Source organism: Photinus pyralis, unplaced genomic scaffold, assembly GCF_008802855.1.
Source record: "Photinus pyralis isolate 1611_PpyrPB1 unplaced genomic scaffold, Ppyr1.3 Ppyr1.4_LG3b, whole genome shotgun sequence".
Taxonomy (NCBI): Eukaryota; Metazoa; Arthropoda; class Insecta; order Coleoptera; family Lampyridae; genus Photinus; species Photinus pyralis.
In genome coordinates, this window is record NW_022170510.1 from 18,693,968 (window position 1) to 18,714,372 (window position 20,405).

Consider the following 20,405-nt stretch of genomic DNA (forward strand, 5'->3'; position numbering starts at 1 on the left):
TCACATTAACAAATTCGAACCACGCATACTCGATCAAACATAATGAATTATTTTGTAAACGAATTTTGACGAAGAAAACTATTTGTAAAACATAAAATTGTGTATGTACCACGGGCATAAACTGATGTCTATACTCTCGGGCGACTAAAAAGCTCTCGGGCCATAGGCCCTCGAGCTTTTTAACTCGTCGCCCTCGAGAATATAAACATCACCATTATGCCCTTAATACATAAATAACTATTATAGTATGTACAAAATGGTAACCGAGGTGCACACGGCGAGCTCTGTCGTTGGGGGCGAGCCCAGATGCAGGTCTTCTGACTGATGGAGTGTGGCGCGAGGTCGAGCTGGCAAGGCGACCTGGTTCTGCAGGTGGAGAGCTTTTTGTTTCTTGAAGTGCAGTCGAAGCAGAAATTGCGTTGCACTTTGCAGAGTTCGTGGCTCTGCTTTTAAACGTTCGCGGCCAGGGACGCTTCGCTTTCATCGGTTGGCCGTTTTGACCAATGAGGGCGCAGCACATTTTAGTTTGCTGCCGGATGTGAAACATTTTCTTACCCATTCTTTAAGAACGGTAGGGTCCTTGGGAAACGTAAAAACCGAGATTTTATTTACACCAGGATGAGAAATTTTAGTGTTACCGCCACTCATCTAAAAAAAATACTCAATTATAACATACAAAAGTGCATATAATTGATGAACTAACCTTTCAATCACGGCTATGAAAACCCACAAAATTCACAAACTAAATGTCTTTATATTGCGCCAAACAGGTACATATGTCCTTACGCACTTCAAAATTCGACAAATTTTAAACAAATAAACTATAAAGCCCCATTCAGATAGGTGGTAGTGCGGTGCCGTTGCCTTGTTGTGCGGTGCGAGTCGGTGCTGTCAAGTTGACATTTGCTTTCACAATCACCGCAAAATTGGCCCGCCTACACAAGTATGACCAATCAACGACAACAGCAACAAATATGTTGCACTTCTATTGGTGCTTGCTAACGGTAGGGCAGAAAGTTTGAAGTTTACATACTTTCGGCACGCGGCTGCAATTCGTCTGCACTGCACATGTCATTGTGAATTGTCATATGGATATGCGTATTTCAAACTTTTATACAAAGGCATCGCACCGCAACAGCACTACACTACCACCTATGTGAATGGGGCTTAACTCAAGAAAAATAAGCACCCGCGCGACTACCAACAACGTTGAACGTCAATGTCTGAATTCTCGATGACGTATACATTCCGTCCCTCCCGCTTCCGCCCACATAGTTACCAGGTAACCTTTGAAATAAAATAACCTTGTGTTTTCCGATTCTCTGCCCCTAGCAACGAAACGATACTTCGCTGTTTGAAATGACTTGTCTAAGAAATATGATCAGCGAAATGTCACAGTTGACGTACGTGTAAAAAAAGTTAATTTTTACACGTCATGATGAATCGCTGCAGAATGTTGCACTTAATTATAACATTCGCGTTCAGACTGATGGTTTCTAATCTCTGTTTATCAAATTCTCTTTGCATATAACTCATCATTAACATACACCTCTGCTCTCTGCTAATATAACAATTTGGTTTACTTTAACCATGAGATTAGAAAAAACTGAATTTGTGCTGCTGCTACTGTGGATCCAGATGAAATCTTACTAATCGGTGCAAAAAAATTATGGGCGTTTTGGTGTGGCACAAGAGCAAATCTGTAACTGGGACGAGTGTCAATCTGTCAAATAACATTTACATTTTAAACCTTGCAGTAAACTTTATCTTACCATCAAATGAACAAAAATTCCCAACGTAAGCGTATTTTGTATTATATCTTTATGAAAGGGTTGCAGAAACTTGTGTTAAACAACAATTGCAGATGCAATTTGAGTCCCGAGTTCCATGGGCTATCACCGATTAAAATTCTCTTGCGGTAGTAGGAGTGACAAAAAACGCTAGGTTTGGAGACTAGAAGTTGTAGTCTTCAACCCTATGTAGTGAATAAGCTAAAAGCTTAGTTTTACCAGCAGAAATGAAAAATTGATTCTATTCACTTTTCACTACCAAAACGTAATAGCATTTATAGAAACAATTTTAATTTCCTGTACTGATACTTATAATATTCTTTTCATACATAGAGCAGGCGCTTGTGTTAACAGGAGAGAGATGTTTTGAAAATTTCAGAAGTAAAATAAGAAGTGATTGTGCATACTCTACCTTCAAGAAACAGTAGCTTATTTTACATTGGTAATGAATTATGTATTGAAATAGTGAGATTATCCAAAAAATAATGTATTAAAACGGAATTGAATAATTAATTAATAACTGCTTTATTATAACGAATATCTCTTGATTTTAAACCTAATTAAGTAAATAATTCATATGTTTGGTAGATAATTGTTTATAGACATTCTAGAAAGAGGATATAATAAAATTTTCACTAAATTTCATAAAACGGTACCTACTGCGGTATGGGCACCAAAGTTATATGGTTGCTGAAAACCACTACCACCATTTGCAATGCAAATCTGGCAAAAGGAGTAATTTCAAATGAATTTCAAGTTACAACTCGAAATAAATATTCCAATAAATTGTCAGTTTTAACAATGCTTTGTATAGTGAGGTTTTTTGTCTGACAAGTAATTGTATAGTTTTACAGATAAATAGCCATTACTTATTGGGTGACTTTTTGGGTTGCATTTTTAAATTTATTATCAAATGTGTTGGCAATATTTATACAGGGTCGCTATTAAAGAGGGAATCAAAACTCTCACGCTCAAACCGCTTCCATTTAAAATTATTTCACATATTTTAAGGTTCAAAAAAGGGTTTTTGAGTGCTACCGCCATATTGAATTTTTTTAATGGCAACATTAGAAGTCATGTGATACGTTATTAGACAGCTTATTTTTTAAATTGTATAGGCGAAACAAAATTAATAGATCGATTGTTGCCTTACCTACATTCTTTACAAACAATTATAGAACTGTGAAAAACCAGGATACATCTCAAATGAGGGGCCCATAGGCAGACTTGGGCTTCATGAAGAAATCTGGATGGTACGATGAAGTATAAATGCAGCGTACATAAAGTAGGTAGTTTTTGTAGGAGTGTTGGTAGCAATGTAATGATACTTTGGGTAATTATTCAAAAATAATCACCTGATCCTCGATTCTGTAGTAGAAAGCACCATTTTGAAAACATAATAATAGTTTGCCTTCCAATGCGGTCCCTACTCGAGATTAATAGCAATCTGGTTTGTTTAGATTATTTCGCAAAAATTGATGAGCGACGAAAAAAATTGGTCCCTACTTATGCAAAGTCCCATTCCCTGAATCACCGTTATATCTTTGAGTACAACGTTTTCTAGATGACAAAAGTTTTGGATTCTTCGCTTTCCGGAAATTTCTCTTGAGGTATAAATTGCCATTTGACAATTTATGGAATGCTCCCTACGCTTTATCATTGCTTAAAGAGAAAATCCCTTCCATGGCGTACTTTATTGTTAATGCTTTAACGTGAATTGCAAGTGAAATGTAACAAGGGGTGTATGTGCAAAATGTTAATTATTATCAATGTTTTTAATTTGACTACGATCTCTCTACGACTACGACTTCAAATGTGTGGGAGTCGAGATGGGGTTGTATTCTGTCATCCCAAAACGCCCAGGGCATCGATTCCCGAAGTTAGTCGATATGCTCCGTGATGTGCATGTGATGTGACCGGCTGCTATGACGTCATGATCGTATACGATAGGGATAAGTTCAAGTTTAGCTGCATTCCCGAATCGTGGACAAACTGTATAAGCTAACCAATCACAGACAAGAATTGAAATGTCATTTGTCAGTTTTGTATTTTGTTTTGTTTTTGCATTATGGATACTGTTATTAATAACCAGAAAATCCTGGAACAATTCCATGTACCATTTCACAGAAAATACGTGAATGTAGGGCAATGTTAGGGCACTGTAAAAATAACCCAAGCAAAACAGCTGCAAGATCCGTCTACAACGGCGCATGACTTTCACGCAACGAGTGGTCTAGACCAGTCGTTGTGTTCGATCAACTTATCGCTCGATGTGATAGGTTCGAGAATGCAGTCACATTCACATTCACATCAAGGTCAGCCGATGTGAACAAAGCACATCTTCGGGAATCGACGCCCAGTGCTCGTTGTCACGATCGATCGGAAATATTTCGTTGCTCTCTACAGACATAATGAATCAGTTTTGCCAATTTAGAAGTTGACTTTGTTTGATGATTACTGGTTAATTGTTAATAGCTTCCTTTTTGACATTAGAATAATATCACAACTTTAGTTGACAGTGTTTTTTACGCTGATTGCAATGGTGAAAACCGAGGTGAAAACAGAAAATAACAATGGAGAGTCGTATTCTCAAAATATCGACAAAAATGCACCTTATTCTAATGGAACATCCTGTGTACGATACCTTCACTAGGTACAGAATTCTCAAAATATCAACAAAAACGCACTTTTTTCTAATGGAATAGAATGGGTAGGATACGGTATCCTGCGACTGCCCATTGTTTATTAGAGGAATTTATGGAAAGAAAAAAAATTCTCCTTACGTGATGGTTTTGTCCGTCTGCCTGTTCCTCTTCTAACTCGAGAACGAAAAGAGATCGCGATGTCATACCTTCGCCAATCGATTTCTACGAGTTCAAGGATCAGTGCTATTGAATATCAGCCGGATCAAAAGTCTAGTTTCCGAATTCGAGCTGAGTGGAAAAAAATTCTCCGACTGAAAATCGTATGCGATTTCTTTGTATTTTGTTCTGTTTTCACCATTGTAATCAGCGTAAAAAACACACTAGTTCTCTGATTTAACCGACCTTGTAGCTCTTATAATTATCAAGTTAGCAATAGTGCCGACTTAAGTTTGAAGGTCCCGTGTACAGAGTATCCAACTAATACATTAGGTTTAATGCGGACTTCAATTACAGGATGTCATATTTGTATTCAATTCAATTAAGTGTAGGCAATTAACTCCTACATGATAACTATTAATGAATATTAAACAAAATTCTCAAATAGCAAATCTGCGTCCGAATGTAGCAGCGTCTCAATGCTACCGCGTCCAAATGTCAGCATCCTTTCGTCGCTCGCCCAAATTTCTGCGTCCTTTTGTCGTGGATTCATCGTATCGCGCACTGCTAGGTTTTCGGTTCTGATCTGGAAACTGCGAATTTTCGATAATTCCACAGTAGGAAGCTTTGCAATATTTATACAAGACAAGTACACAAAAATTCAAAGGGTTGATTAAAGAGCAATTAATTAATTGATTAAACGAATTTCGATTATAGTCATTGTGGAAACGCGTAATTTTTGTTAAACTTTGATCTTTATGAAGTTGTAATCAGTAAAAAATGCAAAACTAGTCGTCCTTTGTAGTTAAATCAGTGGTCTTATACGTATAAATGTCATTTACGTTGTTATTGTATAACTTTGTAATTATTATTTATAATTTGTAGCTTTCAGACACAATGTCAACTAACAATAACTAATTTGTTTGCTTCCCATGATATGTTCAATTTATATATTACTTATAAAAAGTTATGTTAATTATTCAATTGTTTAAAGGCTGTATATAATATAATGTATGTAATTGTAAATAATTTTAAGTACCTTGAAAAATGTATTACATAGTCGCGTATTGTACCTGCACGTGATTAACCAAAAATATTAACAAAATCAACAATTTACAAGATTTTGGAACATTCCTACGTTTTGCATTTTGCGGTCTATTCACCTCGTGAGAGGATTTGGTCTGCTACCATATTTTTTCACACGTTTGTTTGATTTTTGAACTGATAATCATGCTGTTTTTGTTGTAATTATTTGTTCGTTGAACAAACCTCTCATAGCATACCTACCAGATACCTACTTACATCCAGAAAAAGCTCTCGGTTACTTTTCACCTATTAGATGCTAAATTAACAGGTGAATCCGCTCGATACTTTAGAGAGCTACCAAATACAAATAGTGCTCAAATTAATTAACTAATAATAACTCATCACTTAAGTATGCCCTTGGTTAAGTCACGTTCGAAGGCCTTTTTGATTTAAATTGGTTGTACGTTTTTCCTATACTTACCTACTTGTTTATTACGTATGGTTGGCACGCGTATACTCTTCTCTACATGTGAAGAATACTGTTTCCTTGTCGATGGATGCAGACAGAAAAAAATATGTCCTTTCTGCATTGACAAACAATAATGTTCCATTATCTAAATATAAAATTGTTGGGAAACACTTTACCTTGAACGTACTCGATTGATGCAAATATTACCGAGCCATCAGTATATATTGTGCTCTATTAATATATTATTAACCTTTGGTTTGTTTTCATTTATTTTTTAAAATAAGAAAACAATGTTTGCGTTACAAAATTAAGCGAATGAAACAAATTCAAGTAGGTACATATTTCTATTTCAAAATTATTAATCGTATCAGATTTGTATAATTTCAGCTTAAAATAATAATTGTTTGGATTTGTACATTTTCGTTGAAAGTGGTTACTGCACTTCGTGAAATTTCTCCTAAATATAAGAAATGTTCGCTCTAATTATGTACATTTTTACTGTAAAATTTACTTATTAAAGATTTCACTAAACATTAAACGTTACGATTACTCCACTTTCAAGAAAATAATTATGTTTGCATGTTTTATAGGTTTGAATAATTATGTTCAAATTATTTTTTTGGTACATAGAAAATTAATTGTAAGAAAGACTAGAAGGTGAATCGATGGCTTTGCTCTTAACGGCACCGTAATGCTGTTCCTCATAACGGACCTCAACAATCATGTCATTTCATCAGCTTTGCACTGATTCGCCATGTCATTATTTTAAGTTCCTTACCATCGCACATATTTTACCTACATACATACGATACCTTAACGAGCTAGCGTGACATGACGTGACGGTTTTACAACGTAATATGTTTACACCGATTCCCGTCTTAGATGAGAAGATAGATATTTTTAAGAGATACAAAATATAATTGTTTATTTCGTAGCAGAAATTCTACGTTCCGTATCTGACTACAAAACTATTTAAACGTTGACAGGTTGAACAGATGAAATTTATCATTTGCTATTAGCTAAGAGTACGGGCCTTCTTTGAGTAGGCAGATTCAACTGCCACATCAGATATGGAATTTGAATAACTAGCTTCCCGAATTTAGAACAACAATAACTGTTCACAGCTTTCAAATGTTGAGCAAGATGGTCGGTGCTTGACAAATTACAGCAATTGTATACAATTAACCGCCAAATACACTTTTTTTGATGATTAATAAATCTATTTTATTTCCCCCACAAATACAGATTACCATAATTGGAAGTAACTGCGTTTACAACTAAACTTGTCACATATTATTTTAAAAAAATCTGTAATCTGAGGGCATATGGAAAAATTGGTTATGAATTGAAGTAGAGATAACGACAGATTTTGTGGGATGATAAGTAAACATCTGCCACCGCAATTTTCTTTTTACATACGTTAGACTTGGAAGTAGCGTACAAACGTGTATCATTGACGTCTCTTCTTGAAATTGTTGTCAATACAAAAAACAAAAGTTTATTAATAAACGTCTGCCAATAATTAATATACATTTGATATTTCAAAATGACAGACGTTTGCTAATAAAACTTTTTTTTTGCCAATTTTTGGATCATCATACAATGCATTAATCATTGCCTGTACCGGTCTTATGAAACCTGATTTTAGTAATCAATTGCCGCAACGCATGTGATGCTGAACCAATGCTAAACATAACCTCTAAATCTAATCTTCCTGTCACCTCCTGTTTGATCCATTTATTTCCACAACAATTTGTTCACATTATCTTTTCGTTTTAGAAAACAGTCTTTGTCAAGGCTACCAATTTGCAAGTAAGTTCTTTAATATGAAGTTTTGTAACTTTGAACCTACAAGAGAGACACCCTGTAAGCTATTTTTTTAGTTTCATAATAGATTTGACTTTTACTTTAGCCAGGATAAAATATATAGAACCTGGAATCAAAATTTAAGTAATAATTTTGACAATATACTGACACTTGCAAATGCCTAATTTTTCTTACAAATCTTTAAAACTACTAATTTTTCGGATATTGCCCAGATAATAAAAAAGTCGTACAATTACACGTAGAATTAAAAAATGCATTCAAATACAGGAGGTTCTATTTTAAAAAAATGCACCATTTTGGCGCCCTACTTCGTGAGCGCACCCTGTATAATTCCAAATATTTTTAAAATGTGGAGAATATTCAACCATATCATAATATACAAAAGCATTTTATCGAAAAATCTTATCTTCAAGGTATTAACTTACTCCGCGCAATCATTGACTCACCCCGTACCTCAACTTTAGTTAAAAATAAATTTTCGTATTTCCAATGGTTAATGAAATCTGATAAAAAAATGAAAATCGGCCGCCATCTCGGAAAATGGCGGCCGTAGCACAAGCACAGCATGCACGAATGTTAATGTTTGATATGTTGTTACTGACATTTAGTAGTACACATACGCAATGTTTCCCCTTTTAGGGAATTATTTCCTGGTAGAGGGGTACTTTTGCAGAATATAATTGGGCTAGGTGGTATTTTGCGATCATTCTTCAAACAAGTATACCATGTGCAATGTGCATAACTATTGCGCAGATAAAGCGCATTTTAAAAACCAAAAATCTCCCATACTCATGAGTTATGAAGATTAGTACCATAAAAGATACCCCCCCCCCCTCACGATGTTGTAATAGCGTTGGGAAGGATGGGACAGGTACATATAGCTTATGGAAACCAATTACTTTTGATGAAATCTGATCAGAATACCATCACGCGTAGTATGAATGGACAAACGATCGAACAAAACTGTAACGGACCTACATCTTACAATTTAAAGAAATTGCTTTTTACTCCTGTTTTGGACGAATATTTGTGTATGCCTGCATGTAAAAAATTTATATTGTATAGTTAACGTGCAAATTTATCATTTGATAGTATTATATTGGGTCGAATTACTCAAAGTTATATTTATCTTGGAATGTAAGATAAGATGTAGAAGGATTGCAGCATATTGTTAAAAATGCAACGCGTTATTTCCAAAATATCCAGATTGATGAGGTGTTCCGCGTGGGCGGAGAACTGCTTTTGCGTGAATGCGGATTATCAGCGTAAGAGGCCGATTCTCGTACATCTTCGTACATCGTAAGGAACGTTATTTACTGAATTTAGGTCTTTACAATTACTCGTTACATTGTTTACTAATATAAATTTAATTATCTATTGAAAGTGGGTCTAATCCAATGACCCCTTGGAGTCACGCCTCTCTGTCTCTGCTATAAACGCTTGAACCTATTAGGTTAAAACTATGCATAGTTGACTTATATGCCACATGTAACAAGTCTGATGAAAATGGGTCAAATCTAATGACCCCGTAGTGTCACACTGAGGTGCTCTGCCGCTTGTTTAAATGCGCTTTAGGGGTTTGTTTTTTTCTCCATGGTATACAATGAATCAAAAATTAATTTCCTCTATCCTACAGCCTAAGCACTTAGTTAATAGTAGCCTGCTTGTCCCCCCCCCCCTCCACCTATCGTTTCGTTGCTTGTTTAATTTTTAATTTTACACTGTTAGAATGGTAAAGAGGATTTTACTGGTGACAGGAGAAGGTTTCTGGCGGGCCATTAGGGGAGTTTGGGAATCTAGTGAGCCTATAAAAGATGTAACCTTGCGTATGACGTATAATATTGTATTTGTTACTACTTATACATATTTTATTAGTAATTATGAAGGTACGATACACAAGAATTAATCGTCATAAGGCTTCTAAAATATCTTATACTCATGAACTATAAACAACGTATGTACTAGTTTTTATCTGGCAATTTGTCAAGTATTGGTCAAACGAATTTACACTTGTTTACACAAGAAGTGCACCATGTACCATTAGTCTTAAAGCTGAATAAAATGTATTTTTGATCAGGAACCATCCTTTCGGTTTGGCTTGATTAATTGCTGTTTACAATTGAGTGGCAAATATCGTACTTTACAAACCCGAGATGTTTTGGAGATATTGCTTGGTAGGGACGTGCAACGTTTTATCCGAATCCAGACGCCCCAGAAACATTGTTTATATCTAAAAACCTTGAAGCATCAAATATTCTGTCACATTAACGATTTGTTCATGTTGTTCGATTGATATAGGTGTTATTATTAGCAGCGGACGTTATGTGGCTTCAACATCCTCCAACACTTCATAACAGAAGTTATCAAAATAGCATCGTGTTGGCGGCTGTTTTTAATAGCCTCCTTTGAGAAATATGAATTTGCTAAGATTGGATGTTGATGAGAGTCAGCAACACATAAAATTTATATCATTTCGAATGTTTGCTTAATATATTACTTGGAAGATCATCGGGTTTAGGCGTTTGGTATGTTACACGAAAATTAGCATACCATACAGCGTTTTCTTAAATAAAATCATCGCGGACGTCATACTTCCTACCTGAGACACTCTGCATATAACGTTTGTAATGCAACAAAACTGAAAATGATCAAGAGTGTGAGAGTGTCCTGCGAACGAATGGCACTACAGACTACACTGAATATTTATACCTATTCAAAGACTGAAGGGAAATTTGAATCAGGATGGTTGCCCCAGACCATTCCATCTTCGCTTAACAGTAGTGTTAGAACAAAAAGCTTTATCATTCACCACTTTGTGAGGCATGAAATGGGAAAATTGTAAACTTTAGAAGCTCCACGCGTTCTAAACGGGAAATATTAAATTTCAAATTGAGACCATGCACGTAAAAGTGGGTGTTACCATGATACAAGATTGGGTAGGATGCAACGATTTTAGACAAGTTGAATAGTTTGCATTCTATTAAACAGTTTCTGTTCTAAGAATCGCAACTTTTAAAATTAGAATTTACTCCTTCTGTTATCAACTTGTAGATATTTACTTCCAATGTCCAACTCATATTATAGTATATTTGCAATTTTGTTTTTGATCTTTGCGGTAAGCAAGAACGAGATAATTTGAGGCGGTCATTTTTACATGTTTACTTTATGTCTAAATATTGCAACGTCTTAACTAGTGGACTATCTAAATCTCCAATTTGCGTTTCAACTGACTACTGGTTCAGCTTGTTACTTGTTCAACAACATTTGTTACTTGTTAAGTATAGTTATACCAGTGTACCGATTCTTTACAAACATTGAAATTCGTGTTTGTGCAAATACCTACCAAAAGTGACCCAGTATTTGTACGATCGTCGTTTAACCATAATTATTACCTCGTGCGAATCGTAAATTTCAATGAATGTACAACACTTTAATGGTGTATGTACTTACCTACACAAAAACCTTGGTGAACTCGTAATGATATCTAAAGAAAACAATGATAACAGTCGGAACTCGTTATCACTCAAAGGAAAACGTATTGGTACCGTATGCGATTACCGTGAACTTAATAAGATGTTAATCTCAAATAAATACAGATACGCAGCTCAAAATAATTTTAAAAATCTGAAACAAATGCCCTTGATATTTTGTATCTGACGTGAACCTACTTCGCGCAGTGTAGATTGCATCCCAAATGTTTGCTCAATCCAATTCCCAGGCCAATTCCGTTTTATTTGCGACTAGTACCCCCTTTTTTTGGGCGAATGGTCAGACTGAACACTTAGATTCAAGATTAGAGGCACAAAAGAATATTGAAAACATGGTGTAACAAAGAATTCAAAGAATTCTATGTATGAAATTTGGTTGCTAACACTAAAATAGCGAATCCTAAATCAATTTTTATAAATTTCACCCGTCCTGGTTGTACCATAAAAATGGCCTCCTGCATATATCATATTTAGAAGCTCGGTATGCACAATGTGTTTTGGACCGGTGTAAAATCATCTCATGCGCAACGGCACAGAATATGGAGCACCTGTTTATATTCTGTGGTCATCACGTGTAACGATCATCGACATACAGAGATGGACTGTACGTGCCCATGCTAAGCGCGAATACTGCAGATGAGAGCGAAGGGAACACCAAGAGGCAACCTCTCTCTATCGCGCTTCTGTTGCTCGCATTTGCTGTGACAGTGCAAGTATGTCGCTGGTCGCATGTCGATGGTATGATAGAGAGAAAGTTTGCCTCTTAGTTTTCCCTTCTCTCTCATCTGCAGTATCCCCGCTTAGTATTGGTACGTGCAGTCTATTTCTATATGTCGATGGTAACGATCGACAGGTGACGAGAGGTGACCTCCGGCCGTTCGCCTGGCTCACAAAGCGCATTTGTCCATTAGAAAGCAAATATGGCTTAATGTCGACGTGTTTATGAAATTGACCAATATACATACTTAAAGCGCATTTAATAGCTTTGGATTGGAGTAAATAAAACGAGTTTAAGGTTTTTTTGAGTTGGATCCATCGTTCCTCGAAATGGGGGTTGAAATATATTATGTTATCAAAAATCTCTAAACCTTCCCCATATAGTTTTATTCGTTGAAGTTTTAAAAATAACAGCGACTATAGTTTCGGCGTACTGCCATCATCAGGCGATGTGAAAGTTAACAGGAAAACGGTAAATTACAAACGTTGAAGACGGATAAGACGAACATGTTGTTTTTTTAATTATAAACTGGCCGAAGCCAAGTGAAAAACCTGAAGGGTGGTTAAAACGGAAAGGTTGTCCTAAGTTTCAAGACGAATTAATTATCAAGTCAATCATTTCGAGACATGCCGTCTGCATGATCTCGAATTTAAACTTTACTTAAATAATTTAAGTATGTAGTCATCTTAATAGTTTCAATACTTTTATAAGTTTATTTTTTCCCCCCCGTTCTTTTGAAATGTGTTAACCCAAATTTCAACTTTAATGTAAAAATTCAACCCCCCCGGTTGGTTGTCTTAACAAGGCTTGATAATTAATTCGTCTTGAAACTTAGGACAACCTTTCCGTTTTAACCACCCTTCAGGTTTTTCACTTGGCTTCGGCCAGTTAATAATTAAAAAAACAACATGTTCGTCTTATCCGTCTTCAACGTTTGTAATTTACTGTTTTCCTGTTAACTTTCACATCGCCTGATGATGGCAGTACGCCGAAACTATAGTCGCTGTTATTTTTAAAAACTTCAACGAATAAAACTATATGGGGAAGGTTTAGAGATTTTTGATAACATAATAGAGTTTAAGGTTATTGTATTATTATACGTATTATAGTTATAGTAGATATTAGTTTGTCGCTTTATAACCGATATTTAATATTATATTATTTAGTAGGACGGTGCGTAGTGCAGCTGTCTAACAATTGGTCGCTTTAGGTTTTAAAGATTGTTTGATAACTTTGATTTGATAAAGTTTGCCAGTACAAGAAATTTTATACGTGTATCCTCGCGTGTATCGCTTCATAGCGAAATACAACGGAACTAATATGTAATAGAATAGAGCGCGTTAAAGGTAAGAAACAAGGGTTCAAGCAGATAAAACTCCAAGCGTTACAGTGTTACCCGTTCTAAAAACCGTCACGACGGAGAGTGAGAGGAATATTTTCTGTGAACGCTTCGGTTGCGGTGGGTCCGTTTTGTATTTGGGATTCGGCAAATACTTGAGTAAAAATCTGGTGGGAAACCGGGATTTTTACTAAAGTTTCGAAGAGAACTCATGCAGATTGAGCGCTGCATTTTTAGAGCGCGTAAAACGAAACTCTGCCAAGTTTTCAAGGCGAGTGTTGTGTACGCCACTTTTGAGATCGCTTAAAAATGTAGGTAAATGTTAATTAAGAGTTCGAACCAAAAACTGTCGTATATAAAAGAATAGTTAGCCGCGCAACTGAGGTTTTGTGCCACTATTTCCGAAGAATTTATTGTCGCGCGTACTTTATATATTCAGCGGTAGGGAGCATCTACATCAAAACCAATAATAAGAAATGTTTTATGATGCAACAAGGGAACTTCGTCGTATAGCGAAAAGTAATGGCCGGCTAATATAATTTTCAACCGTGAATAGTGCGAATAAGTGACTATACGTCCGTGAATATTTGCGGATCATTGCACCATTTGATTAAGTGTGTGTGTTACCACGACAGCATTGGGGCCCAAGTACAAACGAAAAGCTAACTCAAGTACATATAAGACTAATTAATCTATATCCCTTAATCAATCACAGGTCATTTCTTAAAAACAAGTGTTCGCTACTCTTATATACCGCACTGATACGACCAATAATCTGCTATGGGTGCTAAAGACTAAAAAGGAAAATGCCACAAGACATGTACATATAATATACGTATAATTACATAAAATTCACTATTTAACTTATTGTAATGTAAGTAGCTATATAGTTATGTTTGTTTTTCTTTAGTACCATAAGTTATCGATGCTGTGTATAACAACTATTTAGTTGTTGATCCGGTATAAAAATTAATTAAAAATAAAAACATTTCGTTCCGTTTTTGGAGTGACGTGAAGTTATGTAAAAAAAAAACAATTAGTTATGTACCTGATTTAATAAAACGGCTATCGGTAAAAAGGCGAGTAGAGAAGCACGCTCGTGTCTTACCCCTACGTAGACCAGGTAGACATTTTGTTTGAGTCGGAATCCTGGTGCTTCAAAACGTATATTTCTATCAAAAAGGGGTCATTTTTTACCCCAATACAATCCCTTACTAAGGTGTGGATGGTAAAAAAGCAAATGCACACCACCTTTTGCCGTATAAACAGCATACGATCGTTGGACTATTTTCGACTATTTTTAACGAAAGCGTGAGACACGATTTGCTTGCCTACCCGTGTCATCAGGCATCAGGTTCGGTAGAACAGCAGTTAGGCTTGGATGTGAATCCACCCATTTTGCATTGTATTTTGGTTATGGTGAGCATCGTGGCGCTCTCACCATTGTTTGTCCAGGTAGTTATATCCTTATTATTTTATTTTCATTTTATACATTAGAAAGAGATAAAACAGAATCTGGTATGTATTGCCCTATATGGTACAATTAACCGTTTATTCCGTGGAGAAAGAATCTAATGTAGATACAATTTTTCGCTTGTATCTATTTCTTTCTCATTCCATGGCGACTGCAGAACTTATGTTTAGCTATACAAGAGGGAGCTCTCTAATTAACTGGTTCTGTTTAATATGTTTACTTGTAAGTGTGATAGTTGAATTTATTTTAACTTGAATACTTTCTTGCATTCCCACATGCACCCTCCTTGTGTTCAATTAATTATAGCCTAAGCTGGAGCTGAACGTATCCATTTGTTGTTCTTTAGATACAAACGGTTGATCACTGGAGGAGTTATTTTTTGTCTATGTTTAACCGTTTAATAACGGGTATAATTTACCATTGTACTAAATTGATCACCCTTGTTATTCATCTTGTGTCACTTGTATATTGTTCTTATTAATTTGTGTAACTGCTTTTGTCTTGATTACCTGAGTTGGAATGCTAGGATGTTAAAAGTTTCTAAAGTAGTGGATTTTGCTTGGGGACGAATTTATTGAACTCATGGTAACCAACAGTACGAAACCGACAATTGCTTATAATAATAATGAATAATAACATTATTGAGAGTATATTGTAAGTAAAGAGAAGTTGAGTAAGATGCTAGCCCTTGTTTCTGTAAAGTGTCGACGAACATTCATCCCGAGTCTTCACCTTCGATTTTAAAGCTCACAAAGTGTGCATGTGATATCACGAAACTAAATAGCCTAAACGTTAAAATTCTATTATGGCACACTTTAGGAAATAGCATTACTTTAAAATAAAGAGCATAGATTAGATAGCAAACACACAGCACTTATTTCCAAATTAATATTATCATTAAGATGACACCTTATAGCAGAAATATGTCCCAATACCATTGCCTAGAAAGATTATAAATGTTTGGGATGGTTCATAAGTGTAGGATTATAGTGACATCGATAACATTTCATTATAAATCTACTTACATGTTGTACTACTCTCTGAGTGTAGGTTTGCGAAGTCTTAGCTACCTCTATACGTTTTGCATTCGTCGTGTCACACACTTTTGGCGTTGTAATAAGCTCCAGAGAATAATATCAGCCGCGCTGGTGTAACACTGTTACAGTAACAGGCGGCAAGGCAGCATATTTTACTGTTTCCCAGGAGAACTTGATGATTCAATTTGATCAAATTTGTACATTTTGTCCTATACTGTATTAACCCCTATCCAGTGAGACTTGGACAAGTTTTAGACGATTTTTCATTGTTGGGATTTTGCCCCTCATACTGACAGATGGACGTAGAAAATCGGTGCAAAAAAAACACGATATTAACATTTCCATTATTCCAAAATTCAAAAGATCCGATCTCTGAACCGAGGAACCCAGATCATGCAATCAAACAGCATTACTTCGGTTTCCTTATACATAATACATTGTTCAATTGTATTTGGGCAGAATGTTCCTATACTTTCTTTACTTACGGATTAGATTCCGCAATTCCAACTCCATATACAATTCAATTAACGATGACCCACATCATCAACATTTCTTACATCGATGTATGCCTGATTTTTATAATTAAATTCACCTTTCAAAGTAAATATATGTGACATACTATAAATTTCACGTATAATTACCATGAGAATCTATCGTAGAAGGAAAACAAACATTACAACACTTTCCGCATTACCGTTACGAAAAAGAATCGTTAATTAAAGAAAGAATTCAAAGAAATAAATTTTCGTGCGTCGCAGGTCATATACTTACGACAAAAAATAATTTGATTTTTAATTAAACTTAACGAACTGCAATTCTGATCAAGATTTTGCTCGTGGATGCAAATAAACATTTAATTAAAATGTTAATTATATAAGAAAAGCTTTACGATACAATTTTCATTACGGAATCGTTGGAAATTTAGCCCCATAAGTTTCTTAACAATTAAATTAATTATGTTTTCTATTGTGGAAACCATTAAACTTATTTGATAGAGGTGTTTTAACAAAGTACTCGCACACGTTACCAATGGGGGTATAATTGTTTTAAGAATGAATTTAGAGGCTAGATGACTAATATAGATCTTTAATTTTAAATAGGTGGTTTGTAATTTTATAGCACATAGCACTCTGCGGGTATAAAGCTGCCTAATTTGTTGTATAGTATATGGCGCAATTTATGATACATGATATATGATGTATGATGTATGATGCATGATGTATGATGTATGATTTATGATTTATGATGTATGATATATGGTATATTGATAAATCGACGTTTTCGCACCCAAATACTAATCGACATGCCGGCACTCGGCTTTTGAATGAGATAAAGATACGTTCAGGCACCTGTATATGTGTCGATCTCCGACCACGCGGACCCTTTGTTTAATGGAATGCAGTTCTAGCAATAAGGGACCTTAACCTGTCCTGAACCACATATTAAAAGCACTTGTGGACGTTACGTTATATACTTTACTAAGCATACTTTCCGTTTGAGATTAAAATACATTTTTCTGTTTTCGAGAAATACCCACCCGATGAATAACCGTGTTTTATCTCAGATACATTACCTATTAGAGACTATACTTAATTTAAATATAATGTGTTACAATTATGTTGCGTTAATTTAGCGTTTTTTGTTTGATAACTTGATTACTTCACTAAGGTGCATATGAAGAGCTGTATGAGTATTCCTTTAATAATATTTACTTTCAAGTTTCATGTTCACCATTGTGTTCTATTTAAAAGCCATGTAAGCCGTAATTATGCAAAGACAAAGCGTTCATGAATGATGGTGACGTTTCGAATGGTATTTATTTTACGTTTACCATTTGCCAACTGTTAACAATTTAAATTACCTTTGCACCTTTGTACTTGAATAATTGTGACAACTTAATTATCAGAAGTACAAACGCATATCAATTTATTGGGGCCGCTGTATTAATTTCATAATAATAATAATAATAATAATAATAATAATTTTATTGCATTTAGTAGTTTTCTTAACAAAAAAACTTATTGCAGGGTTTAGCGTTAAACTAACATACCTACACTACCAAACACTAATCAAGCTTACAAAGGAAAATAATAATAATAGTAACTACCTATTGTAATGTACCTACCAGTATAGTTTTACATAGTTTTAACTTAATTTTAGTACATCTTCATACAAAAAAAAAAAAAAAAAAAAAAAAAATTTAGGTCCAAGATAAACGAAAACAATTATTCATTCATGATAAAGGATCGTAGTCTTAGACTTTGGGTAATAAAATTAAAAAGTGATCGGGTGATTTGTGTAGACTCGTTGTTAAGATTGTCCAAAAGGTCCTGAACAGATTTAATATGGCTGATATAAGCATCCCGGTATGGTTGAAACATAGGACACTTAATAACTATGTGCTCTAGAGTTTCCATATCATTAAGATTACAAAGGGTGCACATCTCGTCTGTGTATATTCTGTAGGTAATTTGTTGTATTTTGAAGGTGATCACTTTCCTTGAGCATAGCCTTATTTGCGAAAGTAATCGTATCATGTGTATGGGTAACTTAAAGGTTAGGTAATTAGACGTATTACCATCATATGAAAAAAAACGCGTAAATAATGCGTACGTGGACAATTGAAGTTGGGAGATATCTTTATCAAATGAGTAACTTCTATATTTTTCAACAACTGTTCTTTAATGGCGGGTGATACTACATAATTAAAACTATTGAAATGATATGGAAGAGATAAAGTCTTATTAGTGCACCAGGTTTCACACACACAAATTACCTGATAAGTCCAAGTTGAGGCCTGTAGAAATTGAAACAAGTTAGAGAATCCTTGACAGTTCCAAAACACTAGTGAGAAGAACTGTGATTGCTATTTCGGTATTGTAGACCTTGCCGCTTTGAATGGGCGTGCGGGACTAATCAATTCTTCTCTTCCTCGTTTGTTTGATTCTTCAGATGACACTATAGTAGGTTCGCCATTCTTGTATTTAATTGTGATGTTGGTTTCTCCTTTCAGTTTTCGTTGTCTTAATTGTTCATTCAGTTGCCTTAAGTGCGTTGTTTGTTGCTTTGTTAAGTCCGATCGAATTTTCACGTCACGGTACGATGAAGATTGGAGAATATATTTGTTTCTTAGGATATTGATGGCGACTTCCGGCATGGAGAGCGTCACTTTAATGGGTCTAGGTCTCGTAGGGTTTTTAGTTTGCCCTAATCGCATAACCGACGCGACCTCATTTTCAGTAATGGAAATTATAGTCTTGAGTAGGTTTATCACCACAGCATAATCGGTTTGAGTAGGGTCTGAATTATCCGCTTCTTTGAGATTATAAATAACAACATTTTTTTCTCGTTTAATCCTATCTCGGAGCTCATACATTAATTCCCCAGTTGGAGGCTGTTGGATTGACTGAGTTTCGAGTATTGATAAACGTTCTTTGAGCTGGGTATTTTCATGCTTCAGGGAGACAATTTCACTAGCACATTTACTAATTTGGTCACTTTGTTTTTGAAGTAATGCATTATTCTCATCCATTTTGGCTGTTAGTGAAGACAGCTGTAGGAGTAGGGAGTTAAAATGAAATTCAGACAGTACAAAGTTACTGTTTGTATTTGGCTGGGTTATTTCCATTGTGGTGCATAATTCGCAGATCCAATTGTCCACTGTTGAATTGGTTAACGCTACACAGGAGAGATGAAATGGTAATTTGCATTTCCCACAACGAATATCTTCATCATACAAAATTTTCCGGTTGCATTTTGGACAATCGACCGGCATTTTAATAAATATAGTACACGTCCTTGTTACGGGTTAAAACCGATAACGGCGCCGATAAACTTGCCTTAAGATAAGCCCCAGGTAAATCTGGATTTAACAGATGAATGGATATTTAGCGATAAACTTATTAATTGACACCACAGCCACACTACATTTATGTTAAGTATTTGAAAAAATGGACATATTTATTTGAGTTTCATTTGAATTCACAGCCTGCCGCTACAACGTTAAACGATAATGCAGTATAGGTACGTTAAATACGTGTGCACAGTTCGACGTCTAGCACTAAACTCACTATTTGATAAAGTTATTAAAATATATATTAATAGGAACTTGAATATGATATTTTTAACTTAACCTTCAGTTTTACCCCAGAATGGTATATCATTTTGATTAATGGTATCCGTTATTTTTTTAAATATTAAAAAAGGGCAATTGTTTGCATTTTATCCATCTGTTCTTTCGTCCGTCCGTCCGGGCTTGCGGTTTTGAACTACGTTTAGGAGAATGTTTTTAGAGTAAAATTTGCAAAAAAAAAGTTGCCTTCGTTGGACATATTGGTTCAAACTATAGAGACGGCATTTTTGATTTCAAATAATCTAATTCATCCTCTAATCACATATAAGAAACGCCAAGCACGAAGAGATCTGAAAAATGACTT

The 20,405-nt window shown here is 35.2% G+C and overlaps 1 protein-coding gene across 1 annotated transcript in view; it reads right to left on the reverse strand.

Moving 5' to 3' along the window:
* The window catches only part of LOC116167460, a 38,423-nt gene extending 18,407 nt beyond the window's left edge, over nucleotides 1–20,016 (reverse strand). The window contains exon 1 of the mRNA XM_031482825.1: nucleotides 18,746–20,016. Coding sequence (XP_031338685.1) covers nucleotides 18,836–19,744 — 909 coding nt within the window. The 5' untranslated portion in view covers nucleotides 19,745–20,016 and the 3' untranslated portion in view covers nucleotides 18,746–18,835. The remainder of the gene's footprint in view (nucleotides 1–18,745) is intronic.
* Nucleotides 20,017–20,405: the final 389 nt, after the last annotated feature.